The sequence below is a fragment of the Chanos chanos genome, chromosome 2 (genome assembly GCF_902362185.1).
Source record: "Chanos chanos chromosome 2, fChaCha1.1, whole genome shotgun sequence".
In the NCBI taxonomy this organism is placed as follows: domain Eukaryota; kingdom Metazoa; phylum Chordata; class Actinopteri; order Gonorynchiformes; family Chanidae; genus Chanos; species Chanos chanos.
In genome coordinates, this window is record NC_044496.1 from 37,454,596 (window position 1) to 37,474,778 (window position 20,183).

The window sequence follows — 20,183 nt, forward strand, 5'->3', positions numbered from 1 at the left end:
CCATGAATCAAATAACAGACAATAGAATACTTTATTCTCAACTGGACAAATTTAATCAAGGAGGTAACAGAGCTCATGCGTTGAAGTATGGAGTGCCGAGCACAAAAACTACATTTCCCATCGTCGTTTGTAACACCACGAGAATGAGTGACAAGTCATGCGGCTGGAAATAGGAAACTCTGTATCCGCTGAGGCAAGAGTCGAAAGTTCCAAGAAAGATGCACGAAGAGGATGACAGTACCTCTACTCCGAGCAGGAATTCTCGGATTTTGGTCGCCAAATCTGTGGATTCGGCGGATTATGAAGGCACAAAGGAGCAACCCCCGAAATTATGCGGCTACCTAAATAAACTTGTCGGAAAGGGTCCCCTTAGGGGGTTCAAAACCCGCTGGTTCGTCTACGATCCGAGGAAATGTTATTTGTATTACTTCAAGTCTCCGCAAGACGCTCTTCCACTTGGACATATTGAGATTGCAGATGCATGCTTCAGCTATGATGTGGAGGGAGAGGAAGGACAGTTCGAGATTCGTACTGCTGGGAAGGAGTTCTTTCTTAAGGTAACCAACGACTCGGAATCCAAGTTCAGTCACTCTGTCGTGTTGCACAGTCGTTAAGGTTTAGCTAATGAATTTCCCGATCCCAGTTCTAGTTAATGACCAAAAACAAAACACTTTTTTTCGTTATCATCCCCAGATATGTATACTGGCTGGATTTGGCTTTGATGTGCAGAATCAAGGTCCTGCTTATGCGTTAATACCTTTATCGCGTTATTTTGTCTTTTTAGGTTGCGGTCATTTCTTAAGTTATAGGTTGATTATTTTTTTTTATAGCCGTTCGTTGTTTTAGAATGACAGCGTATTTGCCCTTTGTAAATCTTTAGCTTACGATATATACGTCATCGCTTACATTACATGCTTCAAATTAAAGTTCACCTGATAGACATTTTGCCTCTTGTAACAATAATGTCAACAAACTTATAAAATATTTCTGAGTTGTAAAACACAGTGTCAGAGTCATACCACTTGCTGTCCTTCCAGACTTTGTCTCATCACAGGAGCAAGGTTTAAGACAATAAAGTACACTGTCGACGCTTTGTTTGCCAGGGAAAGATGCTGTGCTGTGTGTTTGAGATCTAGGTTAGGTAGTCCCTCCGACTATTTGTTGCAATGACAATGCAATTTATTAGTTTGTCAAACTTGATGCAGAGGTCTGCACGGTACAGTCTGATACTAAAGAATTCTACCAGTTTTATCATTCTGATACATGTTTTAAATGGTGACAAAACCCTTCTTAGTGAGGTTGTAATCTGACATATCCAGTAGTGAATTGGTCCACCCACCTTCGTTTGTTTACATTCCATCATTAGTGTATAACTGGAAGAAGTGGAAAGTGTGTTTCTTAACTGAACGAGTCAAAAGATTTCCCGTAGTTCTTGAGTGAACCCTCTCTGGTTCAGGTATGTCTTTGTGCATGTATAACTGTGAATGTCACCCAGAAAAAAACCCAAACTGGAACTGAGAATGAAACCAGTGTTAGCATTCTCCCAGGAGACTGGCGCACCTGACCTTCTTCCTCTAAAGGAAAAGAGAAAAAAAAAAGTAGTGTACGTGTATAGTTCTGTGAACAACAGCTGTAGAAGTTGGTATGAAAGAAGAAACACATCAAAGATATGTTTGTCCATATTACAAAGCATGTGCTTATGAGGTTTAAGGATGGTACACATGTAGGAAATTCAACTGCAAGAACAAACCCTTGGTGATAACAAGTCGCTTAAGAAAAAAATGACAGCTGATTTCATCATTGACAGAAATTTCTTAGTAACATTAAGTAATTGGGGTTTTTTTTGTTGTTTTTTTTTTCTTTGTTCTCTGTAGGCACCCAACAAGCAGGCCATGCAGTACTGGCTTCAGCAGCTGCAGCAGAAACGTTGGGAATTCAGTAATACCCGAGGATCTGGCCACCGAGACAGCTGGTGCTCCCCAATTCAGCTGTACCCTCATACTGGACTGGTGGCCAAAGACACAGGTAAAGACTGACAAATCAATACAGCAATTCAGCCCATAAGTACAGGTGAGGTGAGGATCAGTCATCAAACATCACCACATTTTGCCTATCACGCAGGTGAATATTGCTGTCGGTTTTAATATTGTTGGGTAAAGTAATAAGTTGTGGATGAGTAGGTGAGAAGAAACAGACATATACAGGGAAATGCAAAGGCCGAAGACAAGCTTAGGTTTTAACCTATGCACATACTTCATGTCTTGGTTGTGGTTTATTTCAAAGATACCCTAATATACATACTACTTTTTTCATATTCAGTCAGCAGTTCAGTATACTACTTTTTTCATATTCAGTCAGCAGTTCAGTGGCAGCATAAATACAAACGCAAAAAAAAAAAAAAAAAAAGCAACAGAAGGGAGAGGAGATCCAGATGTTGTTTATAGTCAGGTGATGACAGATCGGAATACTCATACACGGTGTTTCTCAGGCCACAGACGCTGTTTTACCCTTAGGAAACATTAAGTTCATTCACATTTAATGATGAAAATAGAGGGCTGTACAGATGTAGTCTAATGTCCAATACATGCCTGCAGTCCTGCACTCCTTTAGTAAACATCTGTGCCACGATAGAGCTGAGCAACAATTATGTTGACTTTCTGATTGCAGCATGATGTTGAGTCATACTTTGTGATTTCTAACTCTCTAGACCTTCCATGTTTCTTTTCACATTGAACTGTAACTGTATACGGTTGATGTCTGGATCAGTCTTCACTTTAGTAGAAGTCTGTCACTTGAGTGTCATTGCAGTGATGTTACTCCTAATAGTGTTATTGCACATATTTGCGAAGCCCTAGCTACAATGACCAAAAGACCAGTGTGTACACTCTGAGCGCTCTGGTATTCTGTTTCTGTAAACAAGCATTTTGTAACAGTCCTTATAATGGACGAGATGTGACTGCTTCTGCTTCGTTGTCTCAGAATGACTTCTTTTTTCACCCCCTCTATCATTATCCTTAGGTTTATAAATTGTCTAGTCAGTTCCACAGTGATTTCCAAAAGTTTTGGAGTGCTCCCTACTTCCCAGCATTCCTCCATGCAAGGAGTGGTGGCCATGTTCCTGTTCCTACGTTGTTATCCAGTGCAGGAAGTTGCTAGACAGCTGTTTGTGCTAAGTTAGCATCTGAAAGGCTTAGTTGTCTGTAAACCTGCTCTGTTACAGGTCTGACAAAGCTAAACAGATCCCATCTGTTTTTCTCGTCCCACCAGATTTTTAAAAAGTTAACTACTCTTAACAGTATTCAAGGTGGGGTTTTTTTCCCCTTTTTTTGAAGTCAGTCTCTTAGTCAGGGAGGGCTTTTGTAAATGTCTGGGTGCTAGTGCAGAAACTTTTTTTCCCATTGTTTCCTTGCTAAAAGAGCCTGTACTCCCCCTAGGTCACATTTGTTTCTAATTTAAACTCTGGCAGATGGTTGCTAAGCGTCAGCAGTGGCTGATGGGAGACACATTTTCTAATATCTTTTTCTGTGTGAGACTCAAGGAGTGAACTCTCGTTTTGGTTTCAGAGGTAACCTTGGGCTTGAGATTAGCCAGATGAAAGACATCGTTTCTACTTCCGGTGTTCACCAACTGAGAAATGGGAGAACTATCCAGAGAACAAAAACATGCTATTTGTCACCTCCCACTGCAATATAATTTAAAACCTTCTCTAAAATAATGTTTTCTAGCTATCTTGTTTAAGTTCAAATCTATTGCAGCTGATGAATACAGTGGACAATAGCATCTAAATGCAATAAAATGGTCGTTTACAGCCTATAGTTTGGTCATATTTCCTATCTGCACCATGGAAAAAATGAAAAAATAAATAGATAGACTGATTCATACGAAAACATATATTCTGTTCTCAGTGCCCTCTGAGCATGTTTTCCATGACTGTGGATACAGTGGTTTCAGTGTAGGATTTTCCCCTCCATAAACTCTCAGTTCACATGGGTATTACTCCACACTTGGGTATTTCTATTCTCAGGAAATGGGAGTTGTTTGAGGTGAAGCCTGTCTCCTGGGAGTTTCAGGAACTTGACATATATCAGTCTGCCATGTAAATACTAACAGAGGCTTCGTTTGCACTGTCTCATATTTCCTCATAACATTCCTGCTAAGTGTTTGGCAGGTGAATTATTTGCGCCTTTTGATTGTCCATGCACTAGTGTTTGGGTTTGGTGCCAACTCAATAAACTGAGAGAATGAAGAGAGGGATGTTCTAGAAAAAGATTTGGCACCATTAAATATGAAAGACACCATTGAATATGACTATCTCTCTCTCTGTTTGTGTTGGTCCTCAGATGTCTTTGCATTTGAGAAACCCAATGAGACCATGGAAAGTGTCCGCAATGACTTTGCTGTAGAGATGGACGGTGACGGACTAGTTGGGATTCCGTCTGCACGAAATTCTACGGCCCATTCCACAGCCGCGCTCAGCTCAATCAAAAACTGGGGTACAGAGCTCAGGTAAGGAGGTTCGTGGGGAAGCATAGAAGCAAATTTCGTTAATATTTTGTTTTTGGATACTTTGGATATTTTCGGATGCTTTTGAACATCTCTGTGGTTGTTGTACAGCAGATATACTAGTGTTTAGAGGTCCAAAATTTCATAAAGCTTTGCAGAATTCCATTCCCTCCATTAACACCCACAGTGTTACAGGTACCCAGAAGAGTGTGCTGTTTTTCATTGTTGTTTTTTTTTGTTGAAAAAATAAAGGAAAAAAAAAGCATTTACTCTGCCTAGTGTTGATTGCAATGTGAGAGTGCTGATTTCAATCAACACTCAAAAAGTGTTAATATGCTCCACAGAGGCAGCTGATAGCAGATGGTTCTTCAGCCAACCTGAGTTGATATGCACCCTAGCATCATCTCAAAAAAGATAAATAATTTGGACCTAAATGTAAATGCTATAAACTGGACTTCAAATTGGGCAACTGTGTCACATACTTCTGGACCTTACAGATATCTCTCAGAATTGATCTACTGAGGAATTATGGGAAGTAGAAGATTCATGTCTTTGTGTCCTAGTAATGAAATAGTATGAAAGCAGTACACCGTTGAGACTGTTGAGACCAGGGTAAAAGCAGAACTTGTGGAAGGCAGATGTGACACATACATTGGTGTTAACCAAAGAGGAAATCACTATTTGTGGGAGTGAAAAACTGCTCAAGCATGTTAAAGAGATCTGCAAAACTTTATTCCTGCACTTATAATGTGGTAGAAGTGCCGTTAGAGGTGACAGGTCAAATGCTTCCCTTTAGCCAATATTAAAGTTTCCCTTACTGGCGTTTCTTCACCAGCAGAATGTGTCCAGTCACACATGGGGTGAGAACAGATGAACGGATGAACGCAGTATTCTATTGTTTAACTTGCATTAACAGTTCAAGGCCAACCGAAGGTGTTCCCTCTGTTTTTTTATTTTTTAGCTTCTCTGTTTAGATGTTATCCTTGCCGTTGAAATGGATGCGAAGAAAAGGTGTAATGACAAATTTCCTGAAAAACGTGCCTTTTGACCACAAAAACAGGACAAATACCAGAGCTTTTTCTGGAATTGTGCTGTGGTTGGATTTTGCGTTGCACAGAAAGAAATGAAATTACCTTCAGTACTGCACAGCCTTTTTAATCCCTTTATACATCTAGACAATTAATATCTTTATGATTTTCATCAGTTGCATTTTCTGTGTTGGAAGTCACTTGTCATTGACAGGTGCTCTAATTTAGGCGATTTCCTTCTTTCCTTCCCTCTTTCTTTCTTTGTCTCTCTTTCAGGAACAGCATGTCCCACCTTCGGTCAGGGAGAGGTGGCGAGAACAGGCGCAGTGTGTTTTACACAAACAGTAATGATGAGTGGGAAATGCTTGAGCACCCCACCAAGGACATGCCCGAACACAAACCCCAAGCAGACAGCCATCGACGCGAGAGCCCCTCACACTATCACCGACGTGAGTCAGCCCTCACTGTCTAATCATATCCTCTGCCCTGCTAACACAAGAGTCATGGACCTGTGGGTTAATTTAAACCCTGTGTACTGATGAGCAGAAAAAAAAAGGAAAAAAAAAACCCAGACAGACAGGGTCAGACTTTTTATAACCCTTCTTTTTTTTTAAATGAGTTAACTTGCCTTGTTTTGCCCTCTTCTTCTTGTCATGTGCACTCATGCTTGAATACGTGTGAAGAATCTCGTTTATTTTTGTCTACCTGTAGTGCCTTCAGATTGATGGAGTCCAGTAACCAATAATCCTGTTAGTTGGTAATCGGTAGTTTTTCAGTTGTGATATTTAAGACAGGCATGTTTGCAATGCTGTGTTAACATACAGAACGCTGAAACATATTTTAAGTCTCTTGTAACTTGCTGGCCTTTTGTTCCACAGATTCTATCGGCTCTGCGTTCACGTTTGATTTTGGGCGGAACAACTCTCGACTGAGGAGGCCACTGCTACGGGACATGATTGGTAGTAAGACGATGCGCAGTCCTGAGGTCTCGCCGGTGGATGGTGGTGACAGTAAGACGTCTGAGCTACAGCTGCGTCTGCAGAGCCAGCAGGAGGAGCTCAACCACATGCAGGAGGAACAGAACCGCCTCCGAGAGGAGCTGGCCAGTCAGAAGGTAAACTGACACACACATACACACAGAGAGAGAGGGAGAGAAAGAAAGAGAGGGGGGGGGCTAATGGGAGGGAAAAAAATCAGTGTATCATTACTCACTGAATACTGAATATTTACAGTAAATCAGTAAATGACTATGGGTCAGATTCTGCTTCGTGTAACGCATGCTCCAATCGTTCCAATTGTTCCAAAAGTTTGATATAGCTGTTAAATCTACACCACCATCACTGTTAATTTGAGGAAGCTGTCAGTGCAGCCAGTTTTAAGATTTGCTTTACCCCACTACAGATTGCAGTGCAGATGCAGTTCACACTTGGACTTTTATACAAATTTGGCTTGTTGTATCGAATGTGTTACATTCTTCAGAGCCCATATATATATATATGACATAAGTGTGTGATGCCCATGGCCTGTTGTGACTGGTGAATTGGGTGGGGGTGTTTTGTAAGGGTGTAATGGTTCTGAAACCGAGACTGAAACCACGATACAAACGTCCACAGTCTCATGTCGCGGTTCCGGAATACGGAACTGCGATCCCCCGTCCCCTCCACCCCCCCAACCCCAACTCACTGCCAACCGCTGCAGGTGCTGCCTGATGAGCTCTCATTACGTTAATGTAACAATACTCATTTTTCATCTCACAGTTAACACTATAACACATGTAAATCATGAAATTGTTATTCTATTTAAAGTTACGTCAAGCTGCGTGTTTTTCAGGGGTGTAACGGTACACATGTTTGGTACAGGATGCACGGTTCGATGCGCGTTGTGATCCAAGTGAAAACATTGTCTAGCTATAACCCTAACCCTAACTTTTTTATGCTCTGATGGTCAGTCGACCGAAATGTCAGCGAATAAAGTGATACTTGACAAGATACAGTGTGCCCTCTCTTCTACATTTCTGTATGCAGAACTTAAAAACTCAGTTTCCTCTCCGATTCCATAACTGAGCCGTAGCTTTGCAACTGAAGTAGCATATGTTCAGTGACACAGCCTCATAAGTATTGTGACCGCAAAGCCAGAGCTTTAGGACCCTCGCATATCCTTCAAGTCCTCTCGTTGGGAACATTTCGGTTTTCCGGTGAACTACAGTAGCAATGGGCAAAGACAAGTGGTAAGACGAAGGCAGCGTGCCAGCATTGTGAAACTGAAATTGGGTATGTAGCTGGCAGTGCGTCGAACATGATCTCATTTGAGACGGCATCATCCAAATGTGAATATCGAATATGATTACTCATTTGAGATGGCATCAACCAAATGTGAATATTACCGGTACAAGGAAAAAAGAGTGGAGAGCAAACTGGAAATTACGGCCAGTTTGCTATTGTTTACAAGTTTGTGCAAGTTTATAAGCTTACAAGTAAATTCATTATTAAATGAAAGGAAATTTCATGTTTTGCATGTCTTTTTTCACTGTATCAAAACTGTACCGAACCGTGACTTCAAAACCGAGGTATGTACCGTATCGTTACACCCCTAGTGTTTTGTCAGGCAGGGGCCGCTATAAGCTCAGTTTGCAGATGGAGAAGTGTTAGCCCTGAGATGTATGGCAGTGCAGCGTTAAGCCATCCACACTGAGACACACAGTTAAAATGTGTCTGTGGAGATGTTAAGATGTCCTCCGAGAGCACCATGTTGACAAGTCCGCCATTTGTTTTCCACCAGCCCAAGACCCTGACTTCCTGTGAGAGAATGTAAGTGTGACTGTGTGTGAATTTTAAGGGTGTTTTGTTGTGTGGTTACTAATTCTTGTCAGAGGAAGTGCATGTGTATAGTTGAATGTTGGGGTGTGTGTGTGCATGTTTGTGTGTGTGTGTGTGTGTGTGTGTGTGTGTGTTTGTGTTTTGTGAAGAGTGACCTCCGTGAGGTCACTGTGTACTGCTTTAAGAACAGTACTATTGATGATGCATTGTTCAGTTTAGCTGTGGCATTGTTTTTCCATAAAGCCAAAGAGCTAAAGAATTATTACTACAAAAAGCATACCCATAATGCAGTAGAGACTCAGTTAACACTAAATCAACCTATGTCTTACTGAGGTTTCAGTTATGGTTAATGTATCACTAGATAGAAGGACATACGCATGCCACATTTAGCTAGATTTTGGTTTCTGTTGTGCCCTTAACGGACCAAACGTAGAGATGTAAAGACAGTGGGTTGAAGAAGGTTAAATTTGAATGCAAGTGTTGCTATGTAGCTTTGCATTTCTGATGTGTTAAAACTGTTGACAGAGTGTTAAAGCTCAAGTGTTTGATTGACACTTCAACTGAGAGAACAGCCTCTGAGCTGTCAAAAATGAGCTCCACTGGACTGTCTCTTACACTGCTGAAAGTGTCACATGAATATTTTTAGACCGAACGATGAAGCTCACAGTTGACTCTTTGGATTACATAACTGAAGGGTGTTATGTTTCCACACATTTATACACTCTTATTCATGTTGCTATTTTTTTTTAAGCTCCTTGTTTAAGGGAAATTTGGAATTCCCTGTAATGAGAGTTGCTAATTCTCAGAGACAACAAACTTCAGATGTGATGAATCAATTCTATTTTATTACACAGTCATGGGAGAAACTCACCTCAGAGATGGAAGTGTAGTTCTCACTGAGGTTAAGGCGTGCAGAGCTTTTCGTACAGTAAGACAAACAAGTCAGAGGACATGTGTGGAGTGTTACAAGATAACTTTTCTAATGGAGCACAAGATACTTGGTGTTTGCCCCCAGGCGTTGCAGACACACAGAGGCCTTATCTTCTACAAAATAAATGCTCATTGTTCTAACACACAGATACATTTGGCAGCATATAGTAATTAAGAAAGCCCTATAATATTAATACTTCATCATGACAATAGCTATGGGGCACATGTTCACTCTTAAAGTTGCAATCATACTGCAGAACCATGTTTTTCCCACACTTGGAACCCTTAGGAAGCCTTTTTATCCCTGCACAATGTTCACACAGCTGATTCAGACAATCAACTTTGGTTGTCAAGTTCAGTTAGTTTTGTTAGTGTTGAGTAAAAAGAAAAATATGCTGTCTAATGAGTTCTGCACTGGAACACTGTGGACACCCTGTTATGCGACCTCAGTTTGATGAATATTTCACTTTACCTTGTTTGGAATGTATTATAATTTCGTTTCATGCTTCCAAAATTAAATTTTACATAATTGAAGCCAAGGGAGAAAGACGTGATGAATTGTGAGTGTGTTAGCCAATCCCTCTTGCCTTGCCCTTGCCGTAATCATTCCCCACAGAGTTGGACCTGAACCAGCAAAACACACATTCATCCTGCCCACAGCCACAGCCACTGTAATACGATTCATCTCAACCCCTGAAAAGTATACAGAATCCAAAACATAGACGTAATCTGAATTATGACGTCAGATATGTTGTAACCATTTGGTTACATTAGCTACAACCCAGTTTCAATCATGCTTCATGGCAACTTCAGCAGCAGTCTATTTACGACAATATTATGAAATTTCTGAATAAAGTTTTCTATAAGTGGCAGTTTCTGTGTAATGAATGACTTAAAGTAATAAACACAGCATGCATGGCGGTACGAGAGTTTAAGTTCAAGCGCGTGGCTTTTGACAGTTAACGAGTTGGCCATTTTGTGAGTTGTGTACTCATGTCAGTCAAGCATTTTGCCATTAAAAGTTGTTCTATTTGAGGTCAAATCAAAGTCTGAGTCTCAGGTTATTTTAGGATGTCTAAATGACGTTACATTCTGTGTTTAGTTTTGATTTCTTGTCAGTTTTGGCTTTAGGGGTTTTTTTTTTTCTTACAGATAAGACTTTAATGTAAATTTTGATCTAATAAATAGCAGAGTTAGACCATCTTCCCTATTCTTATTCAGACATTTAAATGTACTATTTTTGTATCCACTTATCAGAATTTTTTTGTAACTAGTATGCTACTCTTTGGTTATTTATGTCTTGTTTGTTTAGTTCTGATCTGAGTCATGTGACCACTCTAACTCAGTGTGTCTGCAGGAGCCATGAACAATCATGTGACCTGGGTTATCACGTTGCTCACTATCCCCAAACACAGTACAGTGGAGTGATTAGTTTAAGTAAATGCCACTGATCAAAAAAGAGAGAGATTGAGTTTCCTTTTGGTCTAAAATTAAACTCAGGCCCGGTCTCATTGGTGCGCGCACATATGCACTCACAGAGAGTTGGAGAGAGTAAGGCAGTGAGATTCATTAGATGAATGTATTTGTGTGAGTGCACGTGTGTGTAAGATAATGGGTAAGCCGTTTCTGCCAGCATTCGTGAGGAGATGTCGTCTAATACAGCTGATTTCCCTCCTCTATCAGGAGTTAGTCAGGCTACTTCAACAAACACTGCGCAGCTCCCAGTTCAGCGCCAGCGGCCCTGCGGGGCCCCAAGGGCCCGAAAATGGCCAGACCCAGTCCCTGCTGGAGGAGAGGGACAGTCAGATCCAAGCGCTGTGTGGTCACATGGAGAGACTGGCTCTGGAGAAGGAGAGCTTACAGCAGGAGCTGAAGACCCTCAAACTGAAGGTAGGCGAGATTAACGAACAGCTGGCCATGCTGATGGAGACCATCCAGGCCAAAGATGAGGTCATCATCAAACTCTCCCAGCAAGGCAGCGAGACCAGTGCCCAGACGTCGGACTGCAGCTCCCCAGTTGCCAGCAAGGAGAAAGAGGAGCTGGACAGACTAAAGGTAAACATGTTGAACTAAAGCTGAGATTTCATGTCATTATGTTAAGGTTTATTATTTACATTACAGACAAGGATGTGAGCTATCACCGCTGTGTGTTTCTTTTTTAAATGTTAAGATACAGTCTACAGCAGTTTTGTTTTTATACTGCGTACAAAACCCACTCATATGTATTAAGCACTTATAAGATAGCTCTTCATATCCACATAAATAATGAAACTAATAAATAGAGTTAAGAATAAATCAACATATTCTAGCTGCAAATAAGCAGAAAAAGAAGCACTATGTTACATTCTTTTCCCAAATTTGTACACCCCTGGTATTATAGATAAGTTTTAATGGTTTGGTATTTGTGTGGTGTGTACATTGTAGAGAGAGTATTTTGTATATTGTATGTATTCTGTATATACTATATGGTGTATATTTGTAATGTGATTCTGAGATTTGTATGTAGAGATCTGTTAGGTCTATGCTGGGGCTTTTTCAATCCCTTATTCAATCTCATCTGACACGCTGCATGTCCTTGTGTTTCAAGGACAGTCTACACGGCTACAAATCCCAAAACAATTTCCTGAATAAAGAGATTCTGGAGTTGACAGTTTTACGAAGGAACGCTGAGGCCAGAGAAAAGGCCCTTGAAGCAAAGGTACTGTGACTGTTTGTAGGCCTGTTTTTGTATATGCATGCATGTGTGTGTGTGTGTGTGTGTGTATGTGTGTGTGTGTGTGTGTGTGTGTGTGCGCGCGCACACGTGTGTGCATACATATGTGTGTGTAGGCCTGTTTTTGTATGTGCATGCATGCATGTGTGTGTTTATGTGCGCGCGTCTGTGCATCTGTACGAGTGTGTGTGTGTGTGTGTGTGTGTGGTGCTAGAAACAGGAAGTGAACAGGACTGATAAGGGAAGTACAGTAAAGCTCTCAGCTGTTAGTGTTGTTGTGATGTTTTGAAACTCTAAAATGGCATAGAGTGGTCAGTTTTGCATTAGAAAGGGAAGTTTGTACTAAAAATTTCGCTAGACTGGTGGCTTTTGTGTGTGTGTGTGTGTGTACATGTGTGAGTGAGTGAGTGTGTGTGTGTGTGTGTGTGTACGTACATGTGTGAGTGAGTGAGTGAGTGTGTGTGTGTGTGTGTGTGTACGTACATGTGTGAGTGAGTGAGTGTGTGTGTGTGTGTGTGTGTACGTACATGTGTGTGTGAGTGTGTGTGTGTGTGTGTGTGTGTGCAAGAGGGGAAGTGCTCTTCTATCTGCTATTTTGCCCTAATTATGCACTGGTTTTGTACTGATTCATTTTTTTCCCTTTCCTTGCGAGAACATTTTGGGGTGGATGTGTCTGTGATCCTCTGTGTGAATGCAAATATGTATCTGAGGTTGCGTCTGATTCACACATATGTATTTATTCCCTGTGTATGTGTGTGTGCGTGTGTCTAGTATACTGCTCTGGAGGCCAAGCTGTGCCAGGTGGAGAGTAAATTCCTGGTTCTCCTGCAGGAGGTGAAATCTCCAGTCTGCTCCTCATCAGATCAGAGTCCAGGTAGCGAGGTCATCTCCAGGCTCCTGGAGGACGCTCTACAAGTGGACAACACAGATCAACAGGAGCAAACAGTCCTCAAACCACACCCTGTTAGGTACTATGACCTCCCACCAGTAACTGCAATGCCCTGTTAACTCCACTTTACAACCCAGAGTCACCTGGCCAGGCATGAGAACACCCTACTTACTGTTCTCACATATTGAGTTATGTCTGTTTCACATTCAGACACTTATATGTATTTACTCTCATCCAGAAGAATAAAGTCATTTATGCATATTTATTCTTATCCAAATAAACATTATGTTTTTCTCTAAAGCACAGTTGGGGTTAAACGCTGGGTTTAAAGGCACATTTGCGGAGGGAACAAAATCAAAATTAAAACCCACATCATTCTGGTAACTGGGTTGTTTCTCTAACCACTAGGCTGCTTACCACACCCACTGAACTAGATACAAAACCTAGCTTAGACTACTGAACTCTGACAATAAAAATCCAGATTTCTTTTATTAGTCACTGCAGTTGTCTGGATAGTAAACACCCATTTCCCACTCACAAGTCAATCTTCAGTTGGAAGACAAGGGAATCAATAGAACAATAGACCCTTTGATTTCAGAGCCCTCCCAGCAGAAGCAGACAATACGTTTTTTCTTGTCTTTTTTTTTTCCCTGTATTTGTTCACCAAACGTGTCTTCCTTTGTCTCCCCGTCAGCGAGTATGACATTTATGGGTTTAAGACCGTACCAGAGGAGGAGGATGAGGAGGAGAAGCTGGTTGCCAAGGTGAGGGCTTTAGACTTGAAGACCCTGGCTTTGACCGACCAGGAGGTGTCTGTGGAGGTGAAGTGGGAGAACTACCTGGCAGGCACTATGAACCGTGAGATGGTCCGTTCTCCAGAGCTCAAGTCCTTGATTCGCTGCGGAGTTCCCCACGCCCATCGGCCTAAGGTCTGGAGCTCCTGTGTCGGTTTCCACGTGAAAAAGTTCCGCGATAACTTGCCGGCGGAATACTACGAAAACCTCTTGCTTCTGGCCCAAGAGAAGCCCAACCCGGCCTCTAAGCAGATCGAACTGGACCTGCTACGAACACTTCCCAATAACAAGCACTATGCCTCGCCCACTGCAGATGGTATCCAGAAACTCAGGAATGTACTGCTGGCTTTCTCCTGGAGAAACCCTGACATTGGTTACTGCCAAGGCCTCAACAGGTAACAGACTTTAGCTAGGCTAATATTTCTTCTGCTGTTACATTGTTTCTTACCTAAAGACAGTACTACACATTTTGTTTTGTTCTGCTTTAGGACCAACACATGTAATCCAGCCAATTAATTCATTATTAAGCCCCTTGATTAGTTGAATGTAGTCAGTAAGCACTAAGTCGTGTTTGCTTGCGGATTTAAGTTTGGTGGTTCTTTAATACAATAGGCTTGTTTAATCCTAAAGCGACATAACCAAACAGAGACGGAGACTTGTGCCTTGGCTCTGTTAACTTGCCAGGTTTTATTTGATTAAGTAAAATTGAATTTGTCAGATCCATAAGGATTTTCATAGTCTCTTTAAATCCTGTTTTCTCTATCAGGCTGGCAGCCATAGCCCTGCTCTATCTGGATGAGAAGGATGCTTTCTGGTGTCTCATTGCTATCGTGGAGGTCTTCATGCCCAGAGATTATTACACGAAAACACTGCTTGGCTCACAGGTACTGGTTAAAACTCTCTGTCTTGCAATACGAGGGCCTTTGCAGTTTTCAGGACTGTGAAAAATGCCAGCCAGGATAGATAGCTTTAGTCTTGTGAAGATGAAACCACAGCCATGTGAATGAGTGTGCTGATGATGAGTCAGGGTCAAACAGTACACTCTGTTTTCGATGGTGTTCTCAACGCTTGTCTGTCACACTGTGTCTGTGGAAGGAATGGAGCTGGAAACATGACTCAAAAAGGGCTTATCTTATTTTTGCCATGTTCTTCGCTGGCAGAAAAACTCTCTGTCCCTCTCTCTCTCTCTCTCTCTCTCTCTCTCTCTGTAATTGTCTGCTCTCTTCAGACCAGATCTATTTAAGACTGCCCCATGAATTCTCAAGTCTTGGTTTTGATTTTTACAAGTTCCTACATGTCATTGAATAGACTGAAGCACAGTCTTGTTTCCTAGATAGAAATTAGTCCTTAAATTGAAAATGAATGCAGTAACCAGTGGGATTTAGGGTTCAGGAGACAGAATTCAGTACATGTTTTAGAGCATGATCATGTCTGAGAGCATTTGATGTAACACAGAAGAATTTCTCTCTGAATAATTGTTGTCTGCATGTGTAGGTGGACCAGCGTGTGTTTAAGGATCTGATGAGTGAGAAACTGCCACGGCTTCATGCTCACTTTGAGCAGTACAAGGTGGATTTCTCTCTCATCACCTTCAACTGGTTCTTGGTGGTGTTTGTGGACAGCGTGGTGAGCGACATATTATTCAAGATATGGGACGCTTTTCTCTATGAGGGACCCAAGGTACGCATGACAAAGAATGGAGTGTAAGGTTTTCTGTCACAAACCCACTTGCAAAGCCTAAATTTTACAATAGACTGCTCCACGACTCTTCAGGTCTGGGGTTGTGAAACAACGCCTTAGAACACAAGGATTTAAATTTAGCATGCTAGGACTTAGAAGAGGGAGCCAGAACAAATCTGATTCTAGGTTTTTCAAGGTTTTCTTACTCCTCTTTAAGCTTGTAGTAAACATACTTTCCCCTTCAACAAGGAGCTTTCTTGCATCTTGTTGACGTGGTCAAGTTAATTTCTGGTGAAACTGTCATCATATTTTAACTCAGCTCATCTTTCATAACAAAAGAGAACTCTGGCAGTTGAATGCCATCTGAAACATGAACTCTGAAGCTCTCAGCTCAGTGTTCAACACTGAAATCCTCCATAAATGGGCTGATAGGCTGATACACAATTCTTTTTAGAGACATTCTCTCAAAACCATAATGATTCTGAAAAGCATCTGTTTTGTTACAGCACGATACTGTTTCACGTGTAGAGGGAAATAGGGACAATTTACTTTTACTGACATTTTTTTACTGACTTTCTCTCTCTCTCTCTCCCTCTTTCTTGCTTCTCAGATCATATTTCGCTTCGCTCTTGCGCTTTTCAAGTATAAAGAGGAGGAGTTTTTGAAACTGCAGGACTCCATGGCTATCTTTAAGTATCTTCGCTATTTTACACACACCATCCTCAACGCAAGGTAATAATTGTGTTTTTAAGTGTGGGCTTATAAACAGTGAATTTTGACATATATTACACCTCAGAAATGTAATCGAAGGTAAAAATGAAAATAATGAAAGGTATAAGGCTTTTTTGGGATAGCAACATTATACTGAGATCAAATTAAATAATATATAATTGAAAGTTATATCAGGGAAAAGTTATCTGAGCATATGAAGTAATCATCCATAAGCTATTTCTTTGCTAATGACAAACTCATCGGTGACATACGTCAGGCTTTGGCAGTTTGTGACTTGTTTACACTCCTCTCTCACAGGAAGCTGATGAGCATGGCGTTTGTGGACATGAACCCATTCCCTCTGAGACAGATCCAAAACCGTCGAACCTTCCACCTGGAGAAGGTCAGACTGGAGCTGACCGAACTGGAGGCCATTCGACAGACCCTGCTGCGCGAAAGAGACACGACCCCGGATGGACGGACACTCATCAGCGATGATGAGGAAGATGGTTAGACTACAACCAGTCATGGTTCAGACCTGCTAGGGTGATCAGCCAATCAAATATGAGCAAATTCCATGTGTTACTCACCACATGTTCTGTATAGGAGACCAATCTCTGCTGGATTCATGTAGTATTAAGTTCACATATTTGTCTGGGTTGGAACAGTTTCTGAGATGCTTGTTGTGAGCATTGTGAGAAAGGACCAAAGAACATAATGGAGTCAGATTTGTTTGCTAATGTTCCAGCCAATCACGCATGATGGACAACCTCTTTTTATTTTTTTTTTTTCACTTTGTGCTTGCAATTCTTCCGTCCGCCAATGGTGGTGCGCCATGTTTGTTTGTCAAAATCCAAATCAGTATTTCTTAAGTGTTTTCATGAAATCACCAAGGCTCAGTCTTCAATATCTCAGACTTTCTTCAACACAAACCTATCTGTAGTGCCTTCTTTCAAAGAATCTGATCTGATCAGACAATGTATTTGTACTGGTGTGAAGTTAAATCCAGCATTTTTTTTTTTAAATATACTGGTAGTATTGACTTAATTCATACCTGTAAACTTGCACATACTTTGGGATTCTTAGCAATTTTCCTCCCATGTTTTGTAGAGTGTTACATACCTTTGTCTGTACTTGAATCACTTTATTCAAGGGACATACATTAGCAGCAGACAGTGACTTGTGGGATATTTAGAGATATTCCAGGATGAATCCAGATATAGGGAATTCAGAGAGGAACTGCTCAGGAACGTGGAGGAATTCTGTCATTGGTCATGAGATGGGAAAGAAAGACAAAGGCTGCTGAGAGAAGAAGTCTCTTTAACAATGTGTACTATTCAGTCTATTAAAAAAAAAAGTCTTGTGTTATCAATTTGCTTCGGTTGGTTGAGCTTGAGTTTTTTTGTCTCTTTCTCAGGATGTCTCTTTGTATTCAGTCTTGTATGGTGTGTGCACACAGGTGGTCTGAATATGTAATGACTCAGCTGTTTTTTCTTCGTTCATTCACTCTCAGCACTGCTCTTTGGTTCAGTTTGTTTCTTCAAATTTTCTGTTCTGTCACAGTACTGAAAATACTAATGTCATCAGAACTTAGATAATGGAATAAAAAACAATACTGATGGGGTAGGTGGTTTTGAGGTAGTTTTGAGCTGGCAAAGAGAAAGGAAAGTGTATGATGTTTTCATATGGTATTATTTGTGAATTCAAATGAACTTTAACATAGATTCCACCATGTGGTGGCGCTGTTGTGTATCCTAGTAGAATGGGGAAAAAATCCTGTATTGCACGTGGCAAGGTAGAATAATGACACTGCTATTACTTTCTACACTGTTGGTTTACACTAGAGTTGCCTGGAGCCAATCAGAACAAACAACAAGAGGCACTCCCTCTTGCTTTTTTAAACTCTGTGGCTTAGCTCCCATTACAGCCGTATTATGGTTATTGTGTGGCAGTTTTTGGTCGTGCTCTGAGATGTATCATTCCTCACTACTCTTCCCTATCAAACTAGTTGTAATGGTGTGGTTTTGTGTTATGAAGCTTTAAACCACATTTATGGTACGTGACTCATGGCATATCATTCATGTCATCCAGCCTTTCTGTGTTAAATGAGGATTACCATGCTGAAGAGTATAATCTCTCTCTCTCTCTCTTTCTCTCTCTCTCTCTCTTTCTCTCTCTCTCTCTCTTTCTCTCTCTCTCTCTCTCTCTCTCTCTCTCTTTCTCTCTCTCTCTCTCTCTCTCTCTCAGCAGCATCTTGTAATTTTGAAATCTCATATCTAATCCTGAATCAAATTGAAAATGGAATTGGAAATGAAGGGCCTATATGATGAGGGAATGTTTTAGGCTTAAAATATTTATATGCACTTTTTATTCAGTTATGTTGCTCAACTTGATAACGTTTAAGTTGCATCTGCTTTAGCCATCAGTTATGACATGAAGTATGTTCATCTGTTAACATGCTATAGCCATGTTGTGTATTGTTTTTATTTCTATAAATTGATTCATACAATAATTCCATTTTTTTCTCTTGGTCGATGTTCCTCAGTTACTGTTGTTTATTAATGTTGCTAACTTTCTGTTGTGTTCACCAGTTTCCATGGCTGTTTCTTCACTGCTTTAGAATTTGAGCAAATTGAAATCTAGAGATATTGGGAAGTGGATGAAATATGATTTTAAACTGTGAAAAGTTCAACTGAGAGCAGGTCTCTCAATCGTTCACACGTATTTCTTAACGTTTACACAAAATCTGAATTTTTTTGACCGTAATATCAGATTTTCCTATAAATAGGAATCGTTGTGATTTTGAATACCGTAAAGATTGTGTTTCACCCCCAAATTTTTTTTTTGTTTGTTTATTTGTTTCAATTTCCAAGACACCCCCCCCCCCCCGTTCTCAAAGTAGCCACAGCTCCATACTACAAACCAGGCAAAACTTGACATGACTTGACAAGACTAAATATTTGTTATCAGATCCTTATTTGGTTTTCTTTCATTCAGTGAAGGTTTTTTAAAAACATGCTATATGATTGTAGTTATCCTTATGTCTTAATTTGTCCATCTGTTCCATCTCAAGCCTATCTCAGCGTTATGTCGTGGTTTGCATTTTTCAACTGAAATAAGCTATGATTTGTATTACCTTTTGTTTCTTCCTGGCAATGCTGTGTCATTGCACACGCCTGCACATCCAACTTTACAATGCTTCATTTGAGGAAAGCACCTCATTGTTCTGTGTGTGTGAAATCATGTGTCAATCATTTTAAAAGTTACAGAAATGCTGTATTACTATCACAGTTTAATCACCTTATATTGATGTTTTATATCAGTGGCATGATTTTTCATTAAACATTGTTATAGCAATTAGTTAAAGTCTTATGCATTATCATTACAGATTTGTGTGTGTGTGTGTGTGTATGTATTTGTCACATTCAGCCTGCCTGTTTGAGGAATACTTCACTGAGGGATTGGTGTGGGTTTTGTAAGTGTTCCTCCTATATCAGTTGTTGACCGTAAAGTATGTTATAGTGAATGTACTTTGGGTCACTGTTGGGCAATGAAGGACACATCTGTTTTTCGTGCTGGAAATGAGATCACAGCATTCAGACTCCATTGTTATGATATAATATGGGAGACATCAGTGTGAACAATAGGGTTACCACGAAGAATGAGAGGCCTGCAGGACTGACCTGGAAGTGAATCATATTTCTAGTGAAGTTCTTTTATCTTAAGGCTTCCCTCTGAGAGTTGGACAGGAAATGCTGTATTAAAACATGGAGTTTCACAGCACAGCAAATTAAAGGTTATACTTCACGAGAAACAGTGCCTGTTAGTTCAAAGAAATAAGACTTTCCTGTTTCGAGTTTCTTTTGCCCCCTTGACTGAAGTAAAAAAATAACACATTTATTCAAAGTAAGCTTTGATATGCTGTGTTCAATTAGTTGCTTTTCTTGACCTCGAAATATTGCAGTCACACTGCCATGTACACGATACAGAAATACTACATGAATTGCCCTTAAAACAAGATAAATGATTTCACCTCGTTTTGATAAAGATTCATTTACAGTTGCCAGTGAATTAGCAGCTGATTGTGAATAGACTCAGAGTGTCACGAGCTTAAAACAT

The 20,183-nt window shown here is 40.6% G+C and overlaps 1 protein-coding gene across 1 annotated transcript; it reads left to right on the forward strand.

Annotated features, from left to right (window-relative positions):
* The first annotated feature begins 218 nt into the window (after window positions 1-218).
* On the forward strand, window positions 219-16,762 carry tbc1d2b (TBC1 domain family, member 2B). The gene is made up of 13 exons (XM_030765727.1): window positions 219-557; window positions 1,875-2,025; window positions 4,341-4,506; window positions 5,808-5,980; window positions 6,410-6,645; window positions 10,961-11,332; window positions 11,865-11,975; window positions 12,762-12,958; window positions 13,574-14,068; window positions 14,440-14,557; window positions 15,168-15,353; window positions 15,964-16,085; window positions 16,383-16,762. The coding sequence occupies exons 1-13, from the start codon at window positions 219-221 to the stop codon at window positions 16,576-16,578; spliced, it is 2,862 nt and encodes a 953-aa protein (XP_030621587.1). The 3' UTR covers window positions 16,579-16,762.
* Window positions 16,763-20,183: the final 3,421 nt, after the last annotated feature.

Coding starts and splice junctions, on each gene's coding strand:
- tbc1d2b (XM_030765727.1), top strand. CDS start 219: ATGCACGAAGAGGATGACAGTACCTCTACTCCGAGCAGGAATTCTCGG. Junction 2,026..4,340: donor ACTGGTGGCCAAAGACACAG/GTAAAGACTGAC, acceptor GTTGGTCCTCAG/ATGTCTTTGCATTTGAGAAA. Junction 16,086..16,382: donor CACACCATCCTCAACGCAAG/GTAATAATTGTG, acceptor CCTCTCTCACAG/GAAGCTGATGAGCATGGCGT.